At 48.2% G+C, this 22395-nt stretch overlaps 1 protein-coding gene across 2 annotated transcripts; it reads left to right on the top strand.

Moving 5' to 3' along the window:
• Nucleotides 1-4207: 4207 nt before the first annotated feature.
• KLHDC4 (kelch domain containing 4) lies at nt 4208-18292 on the top strand. Of its 2 annotated transcripts, XM_007422118.3 has the most exons (12): nt 4208-4416; nt 5203-5294; nt 5704-5782; nt 7672-7770; nt 9451-9587; nt 10425-10517; nt 11187-11346; nt 11933-12002; nt 12431-12639; nt 13648-14065; nt 16590-16703; nt 17484-18292. In XM_007422118.3, exons 1-12 carry the CDS (start codon nt 4318-4320, stop codon nt 17657-17659), a joined length of 1746 nt encoding a protein of 581 aa, XP_007422180.1. In that variant the 5' UTR covers nt 4208-4317; the 3' UTR covers nt 17660-18292. The 2 variants fall into 2 exon arrangements, with proteins under 2 accessions (XP_007422180.1, XP_007422181.1); XM_007422119.4 differs by lacking the exons at nt 4208-4416; nt 5203-5294 and having other exon boundaries at nt 5716-5759.
• The last annotated feature ends 4103 nt before the right edge of the window (nt 18293-22395 follow it).

The following is a 22395-nucleotide window of genomic DNA, read 5'->3' as shown; positions in this document are numbered from 1 at the left end:
CTAAATTTGTGTTCCACCATGTTTTCTGCTGAACTCCTTGACTTCCCTAGTTGCCACCAGATTGAAGAGGAACCAATAATGGTTCTTTGGCTCCCTACAGCTCTGACTCTGTGTGCAGTTCAAACTCCCTTCTCTCACCCGCATCTCCCCACCGAAAGATGGTTATCTTACACTTGTTTTAGGCATACCTGTTCTTGGCTAAGACACGTCCGTGCTTTGAGGACATTGTTTGGGTTTGTTTAGCTTGGCCCCGTCGGATGTTGTGCTCCCTGCAAAGCAATTAATTGAGCCCAGCGCGGTCACAAATGGTTCCTTTCTCTGGGAGCCAAGGAAAATACAAATGTCAAAGATAAAAGCTGCTGGGCATGTTGTAAATATCCCATCTGTGGGAAAGCTCATCAGGATAAGAAGCCAAGCAGAGCCGGGTTTTGAAAGCACTTCCTCCTCCCCACTCTTGTTACACGTACAGTAGTTGTTTGCACACCATTCCCACCCACCTAACACAAATATGTAGAGACCGACTGCCGCTGTGAGCGATTACAGTATATGGTGATTCTTCTTCTCGTTCTTTCATTGCTTCAGCAAGGCAAAGTTTTTCCTTTCCAAAGCTCTTCTCCCCGTGGTGCTCTGTTCTGCCCCAGCCGCCCTGGGCTCCTAGTTCCAAGCAAGGATCAGCCCTGGGTCATCTCCAAAGACGCATCTAATCTTGGTCCTGGAGTTGCAATCTGGGAGTCAGAGCCTGCTCCCGTGATCAGCGGGACCCTGGGCTGTCTGTGCATAATTGCACCTTCTGTTCTTAGGAACGATACTTGTTATTTGTTTCTGGGAATTGCACCTCACCCGCTGCCAACAAGATCCTCCTCCTTATCCCAGGAACCTTATTAAAAGGAGAGGTGGCTGGATCCTCTGCGTTTTATGATGCTGCTGATGAAACATCCTTTCCAAACTCTGTGCTATTCCCATCTCCCCTGGCATAAAAATTTAGCCCCACACCTGATGGCTGCTCCATTACAAGTTCAGGCCAAGGAGCTCATGATGCAAGACTTTCCGTGATGGCTGAGGCCGACTGCCAGAGGCATGGCGTGGGCAGCTGAAAGGTGTTCAGACATGGCTTCGGTTGCAAAACTGCGTCATAAATTCTCTCGGCACATCAGCTTTGTAATCCCAGCTGTAGAGGAAAGTAGCATGTCAGGCAGGTGAGAAGCAAGCGGCAGAAAGAGAAGAGCTACAGATATGGGCAAAGAGATGGAGAGATCTTGAGGAAAGTCCCAAGGTCAATGTGGGGGGCAGGCTTTGAAAATGATGGTGGACCAGCTCCTGCTGGAACCAACTCCTGCTTCTTAATTTTTGACTCTCCCTCCTCCACTCAGACCCCTTTCTTCTCGGGCCAGCTGCAGCTTTTCCCATGCTGGTCTCTATCAACTCAGAAATCCGTTTGATGGCACATCCTGAACCCATTGTTCTAGGGTAAATGGCAGGCAGAAAGAGCAAACATTCGTGGAGAGGTACACTTGAGTTGCCAAATCCTTCTCTGAGATGAAGTGGGTAATATTTCCTTTTGTGTTCCTATCGCACAGCACACCGGTTTGCTTCCAATGGGCACAGGTTTAGCCAGTGGTGGAAAGAGACTACGAGGCCTCAGCGTGAATGCAAAAATCGAACAATGCATCCATTTTCCATCATCCCGAAAAGTGATTGCAGGCCAAGGCCATTCCATGTCCAAAGATAGGTACCTGATACTGGAGCAGTGGAGGAGTGGACTTACCTATGGATTAGATGAGAGGCCGTAGAGCAGTGTTTCTCAAGCTTAGCAACTTTAAGCTGTATGGACTTCAACCCCCAGAATTCCCCAGCCAGCATGGGGCCACTTCAACTTCTGGGAGTTGAAGTCCATACAGCTTAAAGTTGCTAAGCTTGAGAAACACTGCTGTAGAGGTTCCTCACTAGCAATTTCTAGGATCTTCTGGAGACTTCCACCCACCATTGTGCCAGAATAACAGCCATGAGGCTTTCTTTCACTTCAGTAGCAGTTGGGTGATCTTATGAAGATGCTGTTATCACCAGTTGGGAAATTCAGAACTTTAAACACTCCAGCGGTGTGGACTTCAGCTCCCAGAATCCTTGGCTAAGAATTCTGGGAGTTGGAATCCCAAATCCCATCAGGCTTGGGAAGGCTGTTCTTCTGTCTTCTCCTGAAGGTGACTGATGCTTTGATTTCTTCTGCTTTGTGGTCAAGTGTTGAAAGATGGTGGTCTCCAGATGACTAAAACAGTCTCTCTTTGGATGGTGCTGTTTTTTTACTGATGCAATGTTGCTGCTTTTTATTATTATAAATAATTTGGGGAGATTATGTCCCTCAAAAGCAATACAAAACCACTAATGTGTGCATGCGAACATAAGGAAGCCACAATGCAGTGCAATTTCACACCCTGATGAGCTCATTTGGAATGGTGGTAATGGCTGGTGGGACAATTAAACCCCTTTCACACACATTTCACTGGCACTGCTTTTTGAGACGGGAAAGATGACCGCAGGGAAAGAGAATCCAGCACATATGATTCTTTAGCAAATGGAGCTGATCAGGAAAAGTACATTCAGATAATGATCCTCAAGGTCAGAAATGATGCATTACAAGGGTGAACATCCACAGAGAAAGAGACATTCCTCCTTGCTTATTTATTACTTGTTAGGGTTCCATTCCATCTTTTCTCCAGGAACTCAGGAAAGACAGTTCCCTTCATCTTATCTCCACAACAACCCCACTTGTGAGGTAGGTTGAACTAAGGAAGAGACCAGCCCCACTTCTCCTAATCAGTTCCCATGGCTGACATGGATTGGAACCAGGTTCTCCCCAGTCCTGGTCCAACACCTCAGCTGCTACATCACAGTGACCTTCCATGGATGGGCATCTGGGTAGCTAAAGTGAGACCCATCAGACTGGTGGGAATCCTGCCTTGCTGCCTGGCCCTCAGGGCAAGATGGGTTATGGTGGAGGATGAGTGGGATGTGGGCCTGGACTTTCATTGTACGATAATTTCTCAGGGGTCTGCAGGCTTTCTGTATCCTCACAATTCCCTTAGATCCCCAAAGCATCTGAAAGGAACTCATCCTGTCTGTGGGTGCTGTTCAGATGTGAACACGGGTGAACAGGGAGGTTGCGGAACGATGGTTGGTGGAAGTAGCCCTTCCCGCCACGCCCCACGATGAAGCAGACGGAAACAACTCCTAAAGCTCCCCCAGAATAAGTTAGAAAACCAGAAACCTTGCTTTTCTGGGAATGTGTGAGGAACCCAAGGGTGAATTATGTCATAGTAGGAACCTGGGAGCTGAGCCGGGAGAGTTTGAGATAAGTTAACCCAGGAAGAAGCAGTGAAGTTTTGCTGCATGGAGACCTCCTGGATGGATGAAGGCAAGAAGAGGTTTTGGGGGATAAAGACTCGGGAAAAGGTCTTGCCTGACGACCCAGTGGAGTCAGGCCCATTCTCCGGCCCATACAAATACAGGCCAGCCATCCTGGCATGACGCAACGTTTTGGCTGCCTTGCACCAGGGGAGCCGCCAGCTTCCAAGGCAAGGCTGCTGGTTGCGCCTGAAGAAGCTGGCCCGTCCTCTGCAGAAGACTGCCACCCGGTGGCAACGGGCAGCCCCTGCAGCCGCAGGATCTCACCACATCCTGGCTGAAGTTGCATCAGCTGCATGCATGCAAAAGGGGGGACGCCGGCAACCCTGGAGGGGGGCCTCCTTCCAGCCCAAGGCCCCTCCCCGGGAGCTAATCTTTCTTCCCAGGCGCCTGCAATTGGGCTTAAGGAAGCAAAACGAAACGACCTCCTGCAGGCCTTTTTTAAAGGCTGGGGTTCACTTGGGAACTGGATCACTTCCAAGCAGCAGGAGGCTGGGGAAAATGGGATTTCTGCAGGGCGCGGTGCGGGATCGTGCGGGGCCGAAAGATGCCCTGAGCACGGTGGTCCAGGGCATCAGGAGCATCCCAAACTGCGAGGCCCGCCCCTCCCCTCCTTCCAGAGCCCGGCCTGGGCCTGCCTGAGGAGAGGAAGCAGGGGCCGGAGCAGGGCAGGGGGCTTTCCAAAAGCGTCCTGCCATGCTGCGTCAACCGCCCCCTCCGAGTTTGCACGGCAGCCTCCACCCCAGCAGATGGCAATGGTTTTGCAAACTCGGCCTCCCGTCTGGCTTTTCGCTGGCAGGAAATGCCCCGGGAAAGGGAAAGGCCGGGGCTGCCATGTGAGCGGCGCACAGGGCAGAGCCGGAGGGGCAGGGCAGGGCAGGGCAGGGCGGGGGCGCCAGCCCCCCCACCCCGGCCGAGATGGGCAAGAAAAGCAAGAAGGAGAGGAAGGCCAAGGGAGCCGAGAAGACGGCCGCCAAGATGGAGAAGAAGGTCTCCAAGCGGACGAGGAAAGAGGAGGTGATTGGAAGGGCGCAGAGGGAGCAGGAGCGCTCCTGGGCAGAGCCGCAGAACCTGCACGGCAGGCAGCCGCCCAACAGGTCCAGCCTCCCCTCTCCTGGAGGAGGGACCCTCCCCACCCTTCCTCGTGAGAGCAAGAGGAAAGACGCGCGGGGCCCTTTGGCTGGGCACCCCGATGGACGCTTTTGCTGGAAAAGGAGAAAAACGAACGCGCGATTGATGGGTCGGACAGTTGCAAACGGCAGCTTCTGGGAGGAAGGAAATGAGGATGCAGCCTTAGAGCAGGGTTTCTCAGCCTTGGCCACTTTGAGATCGGTGGACTTCAGCTCCCAGAATTCCCCAGCCAGCATGCTTTAAGAGGCGTGGACTTCAACTCCCAGAATTCCTGCTGGCTGGGGAATTCTGGGAGTTGAGGTCCACCCATCTTAAAGTTGCTAGGATTGAGAAACTCTGCCTTAGAGAGAGAGGGTAAAACATAAACACATTTATAACCACTATTAAGAAGATCGGAAGCCACTTCTTGAAATGTCTTTCCTTTTTTTCTTTTTCTTTTCTCTTCCTTTCTCTTCCTTTCTTCCTTCTCTCTCCCCATGCCCTGTTCTTCTCGATCTACTCTATTTCTTTTCAGTATCCGTGTGCTTTTTATCTTGTTCAAATTTCTTTAGTAAAAATTGTGTAGATATAGATAAAAAGGGGGGGGGGAATGTGCGGCGGTTGTCCCTCCCAAGGGGTCTTTGCGCCATGCGCCCTTTCGGTGTGCAAAGCCGACCGTTTCTCTCCTTGCAGGAGGATCTGGAAGCTCTCATAGCTGAATTCCAGACTCTGGACGCTGGAAAGACTCAGGTGCTTGAGACCCCCTGCGCCCCTCCGTCCCCCAGGTGAGAATGGAGACGAACCCGGGCTTTCTTATCCCCAGATGTGGGGAGTGGTTTTGCGACTATCTGATAATAACCTTTTATTATTTTTTTCTGAGTTATTCCATGGTCAGCTCGGCCCCTTAGGAATCCTTCGGTGATATTCCTAATTAGGTTGTGGGGTTTTTTTAAGTCACGGTCTGATGATCATACGAACGAGGCAATTAAAAGATGGCTGCGTATTGATCGATTGAATCCGATTGGTACAGCCGCCCATCTCACAAACGTGATTCTGGGCGGCGTACGTAAACCGCCGGTTAAAAGAATTAAAGCAACCGTTAATTTCCACTCCAAAGATGCTGGGGCTCATGGACTCTGTCCCCCCAAGTCCTGTGGCCGACCTGCTGAGCCCCTCTTTCCTCTCGGCCCCCAGGCTCAACGCTTCTCTCTCTGCACACCCCGAGAAAGAGGAACTCATTCTGTTTGGAGGTGAATATTTCAACGGCCAAAAAGTAAAGTATTCCTTTTTCTTTCTCCTCCCCGTCCCCCGTGCCCCTTCACTTGCCCACCTCCCAAACTCCCACCTCACTTCCTGTCTTCCAGAGATTTCACATAGAATTATGAATGTTTTATGGAACTGCGTAAGGCTGATACGGATGTATGCCTTATTCCCAGCGCGGATTAAGAGCCGGCCTTCACCACCTGCTGTAATAAAAGTTAGGTGTTGTTAGGCAGGCTGGATCCCATTATGAATGATTGATTGATTGATTGATTGATTGATTTTATTGATTCAGTTTATATAGCCGCCCATCTCAGACCAGTGACTCTGGGTGGCCGACCACAATAAAAACAGTCAACGCTTAAAACAATGCAAAAAATTAAATATAAATACAGCCAAGGGATCTTTAAAAACCGTCGGCATCAGCACAACCATGGTCGCTGGCCCTATCAGCCTTCCAGGAGCCTGCCCTTTCTGGAGACAGACTCCAACAGCCTGGGGGCTTCTCTCCCCATCTCCTCCCTGTTCGAAATGAAGCTATTCCTCCTGCAAATTTTGCAAAGAGGGAGCCCAGTCATTAGCCCAGACTGATGAGGGTCTCAAAGGTGGGTGGTGTTAACTAAGCGGATTCCTTTCCCACCCCCTTTCTCTTGTCTTTCTGCATTGAGCTGGGGAAAAGAATTTGCAGGATTCCTAGTCAAAAATGTCTGGTACAGTTTTGTTTGCAATCCAATGTCCTCTTTGGTCCTCCTAGATTTAGAAACAACACTGTAAAGCAGTGTTTCTCAACCTTGGCCACTTTAAGATGGGTGGACTTCAACTCCCAGAATTCCCCAGCCAGCGAGCTGGCTGGGGAATTCTGGGAGTTGAAGTCCACCCATCTTAAAGTGGCCAAGGTTGAGAAACACTGCTGTAAAACTTCAAAAGGTGAAGGAGGCAAGCAAATTTGAAGGTGGGGGGGGGGGAATGCAGCATTTTTTGGTTGGAGAAGCTGTGATATTTATCCAGGGGAAAATAAAACAACGGAGAGGTTGCAGGGGTTTCACTAAAATCAGTTGACTGAACGGATTTAATATTAGTAGCCCTCCGTTTTTCATTTCTAATGTTATGTGTTTCCACCCTGTCACCTGCCTTGAGTGCTTCTCTGAGCAGAAAAGAAAAAAAAGAGATATAATTCAGTCAATACCAATAAGGCTTCTAGGGAGGAAAAATGTATTTCCCTCTGTCTCTCGTAGCGTTTGATTGCGTGGTCAAATCAGTGAAGTTACTTGGCAGGAAATGTAAAGCAGATGTGGGAGAACTTCCTCAGACAGCACATAACTAATAGGTAGAAATGGGCTGACGGCCGTGAATCGGAGTGGCCTCAAGATGGAGCCTCAGTCTTCCTTCTCTCCTTCTGCTCCAAACACCCAACACTGTATTCTTGTGGGACTGGAACAGTCGGAGGGCTGATGCCCCATCCTGCTCTGATCTTCAACAAGGGTGGAACCCCAGCTACCTGGAGGACCACGGATGAAGGAATGACTCTCTTGGTTGTGTCCTCCTTCTGAATTCTGGTCCCTTGGATACCCCCTCTTCTCCTCTGAAGTAGGGGAGGAAGTGGCCCTCAGAATCATGGCCTAAATCAGCGGCAGCTTTGGAGAACGTGCCACTGCATTGTTAGAATAAGGGTCTGTTTAAGGCTGACCTGGCACCATGGGTTGATCTGGAGGCTGAAGCACCCAATGTAGCCCAAGGAATTTTGTGAACTGTAACCTCATTTTCACGGTGGCAAAGATAGAAACGGTGGCTGGGTTGTTGTTTTGAGATCTCAAGCCTAAGGGATGTGCAATAAGATGGGCCTTCCCTGGATGATCTCCGTTTCTAGCAAAGCCCTCCTCCTTCATTTGATGTCTCCCTTAGACGATCCTCTACAACGAGCTCTTCGTTTACAACATCCGGAAGAACAGCTGGGCTAAAGTCGATATTCCAAGCCCCCCGCCTCGGCGCTGCGCTCACCAGGTATGGTGCTGGTGACAGCCTGGGAGTACACAAAGATTAGGGTCATCCACCATGCTAAGCCAGGATGGGCCTTGTTTCATAGTGGCACAGATTTATGGAGGAACATAGCTAATGTAGCTTCTTCACCCTTCCGTGGTTAAAACAAACCAGGCTCAGTGCAGTGCGTGCAGCCAGACAGTGACTGTTGGCAGAAAGACGCTTTGTCTCTCTCTCCTCCCCACAACTGCGTTTGAGTTGGTATGTTGTGCTAAACCTGGTTCATAATGTATCATCTTCAGTTGACCTCCCAGCATCCCTTCTTGTTGCCATCTGACTGGGGCTGCTGGGAATTGTAGTTTGGCAATTGTTGGAGACCTCATTATGGTTTGTTCAACTATGGATTATTGAAATTTATTTATTTATTTATTTATCAAACATATCCCCGCCCATCTCTCCCCAATGGGGGACTCTACAAATAGCTACAACTTGTTAAATTTGCAGGCTGCATTGGGCTATGCACCACGGTTCATAAACAGAATTGTGCAAAATATTCTGATGCAAAAAAAAAAGTCTAAGTTCTAAATGGGCTGTTCTCAAGTCATAGGCCACTTCCGGGACTCTCAAAACTCTCCTCTCCAAGAAAAGAGACGTTTGCCCAGGACTGATGCAGATACTTCCCGTACCAAGGTGACACACGTCACAGTAAGGCACAACCAGACAAACCACACTCTGACTGAGTAGGATGTACTAACCAGGCCCTTAAGGTGACTCTCCAGCAGTGTGGTACTGTTTTGTGTAAAAGACAGGTGAACAGATATTGACCAGAACATTGCTAGATAAGCTTACTGAACTACACACTAGTGTCTTCAAGGAGAGGAGACAAGAGGATATTTGGAGAGGTGAGCAACGTCTGGCCTCCCATATGTTGCTGGAGCGCATCTCCTGGCGTCCCTCACCGTTCGTCATGCTAGTTGGCTCTGAGACTAGTTGAAGCTCAGCCACATCGGAGGAGGGCAAATGATGTAAACCTCTGCCTGTTGTAACCTCAGAGTCCAGGAGAGGGCAGTTGAACCAATGTTGTAAGCAGGAGGCATTGTAGGAGCCCTTAGGTCTCACCAGGTTGCTCTTACCACCTTTGAACTGAGAGGAAAGGATCCTTGGTCTTCTTCTGCAACATGGGATGTGGACTTCTTGGTTATTGTCTGGGTATCCCTTTCTCTTCCCATATCCTGCCCACCACCACAATCAAATTCTTGCTTGACTTTCGAGGCTCTTTCTTTCTCTTCTTTTCCCTGCTCTTAAAGATCCTTTAACAAAGAGAACATGCAGCTGAATATCTGTGTGTGAATTATTAAGTACTGCAACTCGCTGGCCTGCAGCTGAAGTAACTACTGTTCCCTAATATGATGCTCTCCAGAAATGGTGGTTCTGTAAATACATCTGGAGGCCACCAGTACTGGATGCAATCTGACTTCCTTCCTTCCTTCCTTCCTTCCTTCCTTCCTTCCTTCCTTCCTTCCTTCCTTCCTTCCTTCCTTCCTTCCTTCCTTCCTTCCTTCTCTACCTACTTACCTACCTACCAACCTACCATGAGCACAGCGGTTCAACACAGCATTGTGGGTTAGAATGATGCCGAGAAAATCTTGTGCTTTACATGTTGAAAAGGACCCAAATGCTGCCCTCTCTCCTTCTTTCTGGCAGGCTGTGGTGGTTGCTCAAGGCGGCGGACAGCTTTGGGTGTTTGGTGGGGAATTTGCTTCTCCGGATGGGGAGCAGTTCTACCACTACAAAGACCTCTGGGTCTTGCATTTGGCCAGCAGAACTTGGGAGCAAGTCAAGTAAGTAAAGAGTCCTGGAAGGCACCCGTTGCTTGTGTGCTGCAGCACAGGGTTGCCCTAGTCCTTCGACGGAGAATGGGGGACCCCAGGAGTGGGCATGATGTCCCTGCAGCTCCAAGCCACGTGCAGGTCTCTGGATGCCCACTGTTGCTTTGAGACCACCAGCTGCCTAGGAGTTGGTTCCTTTGTTGCTTCTATCAGAAGGAAACAGAAATTAGGGACGATGTGACTCAGAGTTGGGCAAGCAGCTGCCAGTGGATTTTTCCACACAAGGTCCTTGCTGTAAAACATATTCCAAAAGTCCACCAGCAGGAAAGGGAGGAGAAAAATCAGAGACCCTTAATTTACTGGGCCTGAGGGTGGAAGCAAGAATGCCCTGTTTGTGAGCAGCCAAGACTGAAATTCATATTTTATCTTGAACCTGGGGTGTTCCTTGACCCCCCCCGGATGTTGCAGGTGCTCGATCTCCCTTGCTCGCCTTCTCCAAGGCCCACCCTGTCTTTTTTCTTCTGCAGACTCCAACCCCAGTGCCAGCAGGTGGATTTTCTTTTGTCCCCCCTCTGTCAGAATAGCATTAAAACAAAGGCCTCCCCCACAGCCGTCTTCCCCAGCACAGATGTTGGAGTTCATCTGGAGGAGGGGGCGTGGGCTGTGTGGGCTTTCTGAGAAGCAAGTTGGACCGGGAGGGGAGGGTGGGGGGGGCGGTAATTGTGACAAGCGGGTGGCCTACGAGAAGAGGGCTCGAGGAGACAGCTGGGCTCGGGATTAGCAGCCGTGACCCACTGTGTCCAGGAGAGGAAATCAGAGGGGCTGCTGAGTCTGGTTCTTCGGTTTCAGAGCTTCAGGGGGACCCTCAGGGCGGAGCGGACATCGGATGGCAGTGAGCAAGAGGCAACTCATTGTCTTTGGAGGCTTCCATGAAAGTAGCCGGTTAGTCTGCTCCACTGTCCTTTTCGGAAAGGGTTCCTTCTCCCCCACTATGCCCAAGACACCTCCTGTTCTTTCCCTCAAGATGCTTCCATCTTTTTTCTCTCAAGCACCAAGGGACCTAGGGCAGACGGGGTGGGGGGGGTTCTGATTTTTGCTCCCTCCACCCTGCTAGCTTCACCGGGTTTTCCCTGGAGGAGCCTCTTTCCCCACCCCGTGCGTTAGGATGATGACGCCCAAGCAGTGGGCAGCCTTCTTCCCCAACTGCCCAGCCCCCACTCCTTCCACTCTCAAGAAAGGAGTTGAACCTTCTCCGTCTCCGCTAGTCGAAGATCAATCTTTAACTGTCTTTTGTTGAATGTTATGTTTTATTTATTACGGTTATTTACCTCGCATGCCCCACTAGACAGAAAGGGGAGTTACAGGTAACAGAAGTCAACTTACAGGGAGCTCCTGTCATCTGGAACGCGGGGCTTGCCCAGGACAAGGATGGGAACAAACAGACCCCGGAAGGGTTAGGGCAGGTGGAACGGTGGGAGGGTCAGGCCTGCCCCGTTGTTGCTCGGGCTGCCTAGTAGGTGCAGTTCTGCTCTGCTGGGGATTCTGTTGGCAAGTCTACTGTCACCCTCCCCTTCCATCACTGTTTGCGTTTGATGCTTTTGCTTCAACCAGAGATTACATCTACTACAATGACGTTCATGCTTTCAACCTGGACACATTTGCCTGGTCTAAGCTGGCTCCTTCTGGGATCGCTCCAGCTCCGAGGTCAGGTTGCCATCTGGCTTCAACCCCTGAGGGCAACATCGTGATCTATGGAGGCTATTCCAAGCAGGTGAGGGTCACCTTTTCTATCAGGGTTGCTATTAGTTATCTGTCTAGAAGGTCTTCAAAGTGGTTTGGAGCAAGTTTGAAAGGGATCAGTAAGTTTGTCTTTTCAGCATCATGTCTAGATCCAGGGGCTTCCTAAAACTTGCTCCTCCTCCTCTTAGGTGATACTGGTCAGCCTACGGCCCTCCAGTATTACTAGACTAGTTTCCACCACCCTTCACTATGGTAGGCACTGCTGGACATTATAGTACTGCAACATCTGGAGGACACCTTCCCCACCCCTGTTTTTCAGTAAGGAATGCCTGAAGTGTTTGCAGGATGAAGGTGTAGTCAAGAACATAAGTTCCCCTAGGAAAATATTTGGGGACAGACATAAGCATGCCTTTGTGTATTTTTCACACAGTGGAAATTTGGGGCAAATCTCCAGGAATCTCACCCCTCAAAAATCCTGAAACTTTACTCTTACCAGGGATGTAATAGAACAAGGGCTAGAAGGATTAAAAAAAAAAAAAGATTTGTGGAAATAGTTCCTTGATGATAGCTTAGTTCTGGTAATATGATTATATAACACAACGGCTTTTGTCGTGCAGCGAATTAAGAAGGACGTTGACAAAGGGACCCTCCATTCGGATACGTTCCTCTTGAATTCTGAAGGCTCGGGTAAGTGCAGGCCTTGGGCCACCTGGTGAACAGGAGCCAGCAATCTAAGAAGATTAATTCTGGCTCCCCTTTTGTGCCTTGCAACAGAAGTTCCCACATTTTCCAGTTATGGGTGCCAGCGCTTTAAATAATTCTCTCTACACCCCCCACCCCATGTCATTTGAAAAAGAGCAAAATCTTGTTCCAGGACGCAACCGTTGCATGATATCTAGCATGCAAAAGGCAACATCTGCTTGGCAGCAACTCTTGGAATGCGTTGCTGCTGTATCATTTGGGCTGCTGAAGGTTGAACGTGGGACCTTCTTCAGCAGTGAAAGATTCTCATACTGAGTAGAGACCCTCCTCATGTCCCACAAAGAGGTTTCCCCATTGCAGTGCTTATCATCCATCTCCCACTTCTCCCGTTTCTCCTTTTCTGTGTTTGGCAGACAAATGGACCTGGACCCGGGTGAGTCCTTCTGGTGTGAAGCCCACACCCAGGTCTGGCTTCTCAGTGGCCATGGGCCCTGGCAACCGGTCTCTTCTCTTTGGTGGGGTACATGATGAAGAAGAAGAGGAATGTCTTGAAGGTGACTTCTTCAACGACATTTATTTCTATGATCTGGCAAAGAATCGGTGGTTTCCTGGACAGTTAAAGGTTTGTGGAAAAATCTCAGGCAGTAGGTTTTTTTCTCTATTCCCTTGTTCTTTGGCCATCTCCAATCACGCTAGTTAACCTCAGCTTCCATTTGCAATAGAGGGGAAAATATTGACTTACAGCGTTGTAAGTTAATGTGAAACAAAACACTTTAAAGCAGTGTTTCTCAACCTTGGCAACTTGAAGATGTGTGGACTTCAACTCCCAGAATTCTCCAGCCAGCTTTGCTGGCTGGGGGATTCTGGGAGTTGAAGTCCACACATCTTCAAGTTGCCAAGGTTAAGAAACACTGCTTTAAAGCGACCATTGCTGATTGCAAACCATCTAGCCTTTGGAAACTTCCACATGTAAACCAAAAAGATTGGCAACATTTTCAACAAGATGGGACCAAACGAAGAAAGACCTAAACTTAGGAAATACAAGGAAGCTACATTGCTTATATAGCTTTCTATCTGCTGTGCAATTCAGAAGTAGAGATACTGAAGGACATTTCCCTCCATTGAAATAATTTCCCCATTCAGAAATGGTTGTGGTGGACACCCTTGGAGTGTTCTTTGGAAAACGCCTTTGAATGCTTGAGTACCTAGGGATTTTGGCTAAGCCTCTTCTTCTAGTGTGCTACATCCCTACGCGCACCTTACAATGGAGCACTATTGCAGGACTGTAGTCTTTCTGACCATGCTATGATAGCACACTTCAAAGGGGGAGTTGGAAAGCACACTGGATAGAGGAGAAATTCTATTAAAATATAATTAATGTAATCTGTTGGTGGCCTCCAGATGTGGTGGGACCAACTCCTGGACTTCCCAGCCAGAAGTCTGACTGGAGATGGGAGCTGAGAATTCTGGGAATTGTAGTCCCAGACATTGGGAGGCTCCCAGGTTGAGGAAGATGACTGCAGCATCTTAAAAGAATAGCGGTGGTGTTCTCAAATGTTATTTAGAACATCCCTTGTACTTGCGTCTGGATTTTCTCATCCTTCTGGTAAATTCTTCTCTCCGTCACTAGGGGTCAAAGTCTGAGAAAAAGAAAAGAAGGCGAGGCACAACGAAAGAGGAGTCCCAAGATCAGGCTGGTGGTGGAGGGGATGAGGTGGAAGGGCAGCCTCCGCCAGGCCCTGTGGAGATTGTCAAGGAGGTGGTGGCAGAGGACGGGACTGTCATGATCGTCAAGCAGCTGATGCCAGTTCCCCAAGGGGAGCCAGCAGAGTCGGAAGGAGAAGAGGATGGCAAGGGGAATGAAGCCTCCAAACCCCCAGTGGAGCCCTGCCCACGTTCAAATGCCATGCTGGCAGTGAAGCATGGGGTGCTCTACCTCTGTGGGGGGATGTTTGAGGTGGGTGACCGCCAGTTCACTCTCAACGACCTCTATGCCCTTGACCTCCACAAAATGGAAGAGTGGAAGGTCCTTGTGGAGATGGACCCAAGTAAGTTAAGTTCCCAGTCTTGTTCTGCTTTCAGGTTTTCAGTCTCCACTTCATTCCCTGCACCTGCAGAATTCACCATGTCTCGTCTTCCCCTTTTTAAAAGAAAGAACTCAAAGATTTTAGCCTTTGCCATTGAAAAGAAGTTTAAATATCTGTAGAAAAATGTCTGATGGAATTCTGGAGCTGGGGAAGGTTGGACCATATTTCTAAGATCAGGAATCTGAATTTCTGGTGACTTCTTTTCCCTCTGAGAAAGGAGAAACTAAATAACACGCATGACTTTGTGCAAAGTGGTTTAAGGTGCATAAAGTCTGGGATTGCAAAACTTTGCTTCTTACTGACATAGAGAATCCATAATTGTTTCTGTACACATACACAACTAATCTGTGGCCGGTCTAGAATCCTTCTTGACGTACTAGATTTCCATGGTCATTCTGTGGCCCTCTCCAGAAAGCATATGAGGACTCATTCCCCAAAAGCTGCACTCTTCTGAGCAACAGATGTGTCTCTGTCTGTTGCACAGAAAGTACACAATCACATTATAGCAGTTGCTCTTACTGTTTTTTGCTCTTTGGGTTCAATGTTGTGATTGTTCTCATGTGCTTTTCCTTCTCCCCACATGCTGAATATATTCTATTGTTGCTGAAACAGCCCACTCAGATGTGGCTTTTGAAGCACAGGACAACCCATGTATTTAACTAGCCTACTTCTTTTATCACAAGGCCAAGAAAGGGGGTTGAATTCTGGTTCTGGGCTAAGAATCATCTGCACAAGACAACTGAAGGGGGCTGGGGGTGGAGGGGGAAGCAGGAAGTCCAGTGCATGCAGTTGTCAAGAGGCAAGTGAAATGTGAAGCCTGATTTAGATTCCTTGAATTCGTGGCTTGGAGATGTTCCTCAAAATCTGAAAGGCAGCCAGGTTTAATTCTATCCCAGGTCTCATGTTAATCTGAGATAAAAGCCCGTTTGGAGTGACTCAGAGACAGCTGATGGGACTATCACTGGGGGTTCCTTCACGCTGAGGGCTCTGAATATCCCAAGATGTCACTAACTGGCCGGCAGAGCAGCTAATTCTGAGCAGGCATAATCCCTGGAAGAACTACTTCACCGTGCCTTGGCCTCACTTGATCCTGGGTCCTGCCACCTTCCTTTAATCCTAGCCAGGAGTGCTCAGTGCTTTCTGGTCTCTTAATATGGGCTGGAAATACTTTAAACCTTCCTATCCGTTGCTTGAATTACTGGGGAACTGGTGCGGGGGTAGGGGGAGTGGCTCTTTCATGAAATCCTGGAGTTTCATACATGATTCTCTTCATTTTTAGCTAACCCTGAGCTTTTCTGGTCCAGTGGCAGGACAGCCATCATGGACTGTCCCCCAGACAGACTTCAGCAGAACTAGAGATGCTCCAGGGACTCAGAATCCTTTCTGGATCTTCAAACTTTGAGAAAGGCACTCTTACAGTGCAGTCTGGCCCCCTTTAAGCTCTGTCTCCTAGAATTCAAGCACTATTTATCCCCCTCCAGAATCAAACTCCACACCCAACTTCCCAGCCTCAGGTTCAGTTCTCTGAATCATATTTTCAGTTTCTGCAATTTTGGGCAGTGGGGTCCAACTTCTGCCCTTGCACTGTCCTTAACTCTCCAGCTTTCAATAATTCATGAGATATTGTCCACACCATCTATTGAATTTTGTGCCAGGTGCCAGACCCCCTGCTTGAACAGATGTCTTGTCCATGAGAATTATTATCTATAGAAAGAGTTGAGAAGTTACTTCCATTTGCACATTTCAGCCCATGCTTGACCTGCCTCCTGCTGGTCCTGGTGTCTTTCCTCATCACCTGAGGAGAGGTGACTGGATTGGCTTCATTGCACTCCTCTTTCAAGAGCTCAGATGCCCAATTGCACTCAACATCCCTGCAGTGCCTTTTGGCCTGGACCATGTTCTCTTTGCCTTTGAAGACACAACCCAGTTTCAGCTAGGGCTGGCCTTCTAGACAAGCAGACTTTTCTTTTTGCATTGAGGAACTGTCTCTTTAATCCACCCCAAAAATAACTTTGGTTTCTGGGAAGATTGCAGATATGTGTAAATATTTCTACATAAACAGGAAAGAACGTACATATATCATCCACTCTTTGGGTAATTTTGTCTAGCTCATTCTGAGCTTGGATGAGACCTTTGCTTCACAGAGTAACCCATGCCAGATGTGTGCCGTTGCTTCCTCCCCCCCCACACCACCCCCAGTCTAGGAAAGCCAACATATGACCTGCTTAGTTTCCATGGTTAGTTTCTAAAACAACAGAAAATAGACTCAGGTTGACTTAAGCATCTTTCCTATTAACTTGGAGGGCATTGTCTGTAATTCAGAGGCTAACATGGATGATTGATGGAAATTTGAGGATGGAACAGTTCTTAAGGAACAACTGGTTGCTGATGTTAATTTTGAATGTCCTCCTTCTGTATGTATTTGTATGTGTATATATGTATGTGTATATAAATATACATATATATAATTCTTCTGCTGTGGCAGAAACTCAGGAATGGCTTGAAGAGTCTGAGTCTGATGAAGATGTGGAAGGTGCTGAGGGTGGAGAGGAAGAGGAGGAGGAAGAGGACTCTGATGAGGAGGAGAGTGAAGAGGATGGTAAGTGCAGTGAAAAACCCTGGACAAAGACTACTGTTTTCAGGGGGTGCTGAAAAGGAAGAGATTCAGTTCCTCCCCTTTGGGTTTTGCTTTCCAATGGATGGATCTCATGGATCATACCTATTGGGGATTCTTTGGTGAATTGTGGAAAGGAAAACCAGCCAGGACAGTGTTCCCCCAACTTGATGTTCTCCAGATGCCCTGCGGCTTCAACTCCCAGGCTACCCTGGCAGAGAATTTGGGGTCTTTGTACTCCTTGGAGGGTGCCAGGTTGAAGAACTTGGCGCTCTGGTCTGTTCTATAAAGATTTTTGAAACCTGTTGCTGAATGTTGGGAAGATTTGTTTTGGGGGAAGTTACATAACTCAGCCAAGGCTGCAGGCTGGAATTGCTGTCTAGAATTTAACATTGCCATCCAGACGGTCTGCCTGTTCCTTTCCCCAGTAGCACGACATGAAGGAATGGTCCAGAGTTCCTAGGAAATTCTTTAGCAGCCCTTCAAAATGTCAGAGTCAGGAACTTTTTCCCCCATAGTCCAGGCTCTGCATTCCCTACTTATAATTTGTACTCCACCCACCTACCCACCCACCTGTTCCTCAATATAAATTAGGTAAATCGATGGATAATTATACAAAAGTCCATAAATATTCATGCGGGTGATGGCTGCCCTTGAATGTAGTAGATCCAAAGGATGTTACACCATCAGCGGGACCCCTTATTTCCAGTCGCAGCTCTTCATTGACCGCTTGCTTTCTCTCCCTGTCTCCTGATCCCACTGTAGACAAGGAAGAACATCCACCTGTGCAGCAGGATGAAAAGTTTGCAGACTACCTTTCAAGGACAGAGCAGTACTGGGTGAATCTGGCCCGCCAGAACATGGGCCCTGATGCCAAAGAGAAGAAGACGGTGAAGGTGGGACAGGCCATGGCGAAGACGTTCCACGAAAGTGCTGCCTAGACACTTGAGGGCCAAATGGTTGTGCTTGGCCAGTCCTGTCCCATACAGGGGTGCTCGGTGCAGGATCTGACTGGCAGTTGATTGCTTAGAAGGCCTCTGTTAAAGAGGTTCTCTCAGTCAAGGATTTGAGAGTAAAGTAATCAACACATGCTGAGAACGCCTGAAATTGTTCTTGACTGATGTAAGCAAAGCCAATGCTTAGAGGGGGCAGGCTTTTCCCTGGGTCTAACCCTTTACAGGGAGGGAGGTCGTGCTTCCTGGAGGACTGCATTCATGATCCCCAGGAGAATCCACCCCACAACGTTCTCCTCATGTCGCAAAGCTAGTTACATCAGAGAGTCACAGTTATTCCTGGGTCTCCGGGGCACTTCTGGGTTGTGGTTGTGTGTAGTTGCTGGAGGAGAGAGTTTTCTGATGGCCCTGTGCATGTTCAGTTATGCTAGAACCCAGCTGAGCGTGAGAAGAGAAAGAGATGTGGACATAGTAGAAAACATTTTGAGAGCGAGTAGCTGGAATAAGGTCTTGAACTTTTAACAGAAGCCACATCTCATATGGGTGAGGTCATGAGGCTGGAAGCTGGAATTTGCCATTTTAAGAGTTTACAAATAAAAATGCTTTTGCTCGTTAGGGTGATATTTCTATTTAATGAGTTATTTATTTGAGCAGGATGTGCCAAGTTCTCATTGTCAGCTGCTGGCAGTGCGCTGTTCTCGGCACCATCATTAGGGCTGCTGAAAAAGTCAGCTTGTGCGGGGTAGATGTGTGGATTGAGTTTTCCACAAAATTACTAATGTCTTGATTTGGGAGCATACAAAGAGCAGAATAAGGTTGCAATGTGGGCCTCATTGCTTAGAAGAGGGATTGGAAGGAACTTGTTTCCAAACCCCTTGTAGCACAGCACTCTTTCCATGAGGTTCATGAAATGGGTAATTCTAACTGTTTTAAAAAAAGAAACTGGAGTAGAAACATGTGACCTTCCGGAAATTGGACTCCGAATCTTGTCAGCCCCAACTCCTCTGGCCAATAGTTAATGATGGGAATTGTAGCCTAACAGCATCTAAAGCTGTGTTCCTCAACCTTGGCAACTTTAAGATGGGTGGACTGGCTGGGGAATTCTGGGAGCTGAAGTCCACCCATCTTAAAGTTGCCAAAGTTGAGGAACACTGATCTAAAGGTCAAAAGCTCATGTGTTTGTTTTCTGTACCCAAGATAGAATAAAGCAATGCAGCAGAACAGCTGCGACCTTCCCCAACTTGTACTCTCCAGGTATCTTGGGTTCCAAGACCCATAATTCAGAGGAAACATATCTGAAAGAAATTCATGGCTGCCATCTTGACTATTTTGTCCCCTCCCCCCAAAAGTCTTTGTAGTTAAGCCATAGTCTTCCAGCTGTTGTCCAACTGCCGCTCCCAGCAGCCCCTGCCAACTTAGATAATGGCCAAAGATGGGGATGATTTGAGCAACATGAGGGGGGTCAACAGCTGGTCCTACTCTTGATAATTGCACAGCATCTTGAGTAGGGATCAAGTTGCATTCCCCTCACTGGACAGCCAATGTGGGACCACAATCCCAGCAGGTTCTGCTGGAAATTTTTGCATTGTGGGGAAGGCATGGGAATTCGGTTGCACGGTTCCCAGGCACAGGTCCACCATCAGCTGTTGACCAGGCATCTTGGATCCAGCTTTACAAGCCAGCTATGGCAGCAAAGCTACTCAGATGCCTCCCTGACATGTAAGAAGGAAGCTGTGTTCACTAATGCTACTGACACCCCCCAAATGGACCTGCTCCTTGATGGATTTGTCTTTCTGGTGTGTATGTGAACGAGGTTCTTTTTTTTTTTTTTTAAGTGATGTATTAAATAGTGGATGCATGTGTTCACAAGACCAAATTGTTGTGCAAATCTAAAGCCAAGAGATTTCGTGCACCTTAAAGACAAACAGGTTTATTATAGCGTATGTTTCCAGGGCATATATTTTTCAGTCCACTTTGTCACATATGTGTTGGTGTATACACATAACCACAGAGGATGAAGAAATGAAAGGCAAGCCAAACAGATGCCCTATTCATCTGTTTTGTGAAGTTACTGTCATCTTCCAAATAAAGGGGCCATTTCATGCATCTGGCAAAGGCCTGTCTAAACGCATGAAAGTTTCTGCCACAATAATGGTTAGTCTTTAAGGTGCCCCAAAGCTCTTAGACCGCGTGAGCCAAAGCCACACATACCCCTGCCTATCTGGAACCTGGTCCAAGCTTAGGGGTTCTTCCAAAAGATGGGGGCTTGATCCGCAAAACAGAACTGAGCAAGGAGGCCAAGCGCTCCCAGGTACAGACCCCCGAAGCTAAACTGCTGATCCATTTTACGGAGCGAAAGAATGAGTTGCTGTGCAGATTCCTAGCAAGGAGAGGGATGCAGTGGTGATGGGGGGGGGCATTAATGCACAGCTTGAACCAATATGCTTTTGATGCTTTTTGATATGCGTGTGGAGCACATCAAGAAGGGAAAAAGATGGTTTAAGTGTGGTCACCCAATATAGCGTAAGCCTGGTGTAGAAAATGCTGCTCAAGAGACCGCTAGAATGTGAGCCACAGGGAGCCAAGCCAGCCACATGAAGGGATGGTGCACCCAGTTAAGCCAGCCTAGTTAGTGTTACGACATCAGTGTCGCCTTCTAAGGTCTCTGCCTTCCTGTGGTGAGTATCCCTGGAATTGCAGAGGGGGAAATTGTAATCGTGAAGCGTGCTGCTCCAGCCTCGCTGACTTCTGAGTGGCCCGTAGCGTCCACACAAGCTCCAGGCTTCCTCCATACAAGTAGGGACACGGATGGAGCTGTGGTGCCTGTCTGGGTAGGATGCGGATTTGCAGCTGACGTCCCAACCAACAGGACATGTGGAAGTGAAACGGGGACCCCACGCATGCCACGGAAGTCGTATAAGCAAAGCGTCATGCTGGAGGCCTGGTCGACCTTCTCGGCTGCACAAAAAGCAGATGGGAGACAGAATGGCCTCCCAACTTATGCGATAGAACTGGGACATCCACAGGGCATGGCCAAAACAGTCGATGTGGTAGCCAACAGTGCAAGCAAAGTTCTGCCTGTGCATCACACACAAATGAAGATCCATCTCCCCATCACACGTGAATGAAGATCTGCCTGCGCATCACGCGCAAAGATCCGCCTGCGCATGGGATGCGATGCACATAGAAAACAGTTGGCGCTCTGACTGCAGTGCTGCAGCTGCCCTCCCAACTCTTGGCCATACCCTGCAGACCCACCTGAACAGGACTCAACTGATACTCTGTCCTTTTCCGTATAACAGAAACTCAGAAGGCACTACTGCGTCCATAAAAACGAAGGTGTCTTTTCAGTGAATGACCGGGGGGAGGGGGTGAGAGCCCCGCCCCATCCCAAAAATAAGAGAGAGGAGAAGGAGGAGGAGAAGAAGAAAGAAGAACAAGGCAGGCATCTTATAAAGATGTTTTGAACCATACCAAAATTAAGTGATACATAGAGGAGAGAAAACAAATTATAAAAAGAGCATTACATACTCAGAGGCTGTTGTTGTTGACAATGTTTTTGTTGTTGTTGTTGTCTAGTTTTGGTTTTGGTTTTTTGTACAGGGATATGTTGGAAGCTGGAATATACATCCTGCAGACAAAATGCAAAACTATTACATGCTCCAGGCCAAGCTTGACATCTGGAAATGCTCATGGCAAGATGGAAGAAGGGATGGCCACCGTGCCCCGTTCCTCACGGGGCCACGGTGGCTCTTGGGGGACATTCAAGCATCATTCCCAATAGAGAGGCCGACCCCGGTGCAATCTGGTCATCTTAAAAAAAAAAAAAAGCCTTTCTGGGTCAATTTTAAACACGTGCCAGAAATGATGAAAAATGTGTTGAGCAAGACTTTAAAAAAAAAAAAAAAAAGATTGTGCAATTAGTAGGTACAGGATTTTACCTGAGCCTCAGCATCCTTTTTGTGACTTTATGCATAACTTTTGCCAGTTTTCTGTTACCTGGGAAAATTAAATTTGGGCTTCAGGAAGAGACAAGGAGTGGGGGCTTCAGATTATTCTTCTAGGTATGGCTGTTCAAATGTTTCAAGACGTGTTTCTCTACCATAAACATTACTTCTTTTTTTAATAGTGCCATCTGCTTTGGGTGTTCTTGTTTTGGGATGAGACGCCACTCAAGAATTTCCCAGTCCGGTGCAAATACTCGCCCTGGGATTTTCTCGAGTAACCCCATCTTGCACCTCTAGCAATCTGGGGCAGCCGTTGCATATCACCAAGCGATTCCAGGCCCGCTGCATCTCTCTGAATTTTGCCTTCAGTTAAAATCTGAAGATCGTGGGAGTCCACGTGAAACCACTTTTCTACCATCTGTGGAGATCTGACTAAACACCCCCCCCCTGGAGGAACGCTTTCCATCCTGTCTGGTGCTGGGAGGATGGGAGCACTGTTACCATTCTGCCATGCCACACAGCAAAAGGGTTATGCAAGCAAAGAATTTGGGCTAAAATCCAAAACATTACCTAGGAAGGGCGGGTAGGGGGGGAAGGCAAACTGTGAGTGAGATTCAATCTGTGGTTGGTCTTCTGTGAAAAGACTTTAAAGTTGTTGCAGGACAGTTCAAAAAGACGACATGGTTCTCGCTTTTGTCTCTCGCAGCATTATCCCCATTCACACACCTTGGTTTTTATTATTAATCGGTTGAGTTTTGCAAACAAGACAGTCTTGAC

The sequence above is a fragment of the Python bivittatus genome, unplaced genomic scaffold, assembly GCF_059951505.1.
Source record: "Python bivittatus isolate LINGU-HERP-01145 unplaced genomic scaffold, Pbiv_v1 ctg000190_np1212, whole genome shotgun sequence".
Lineage (NCBI taxonomy): Eukaryota > Metazoa > Chordata > Lepidosauria > Squamata > Pythonidae > Python > Python bivittatus.
This window is presented reverse-complemented; position numbering and strand designations above follow the sequence as displayed.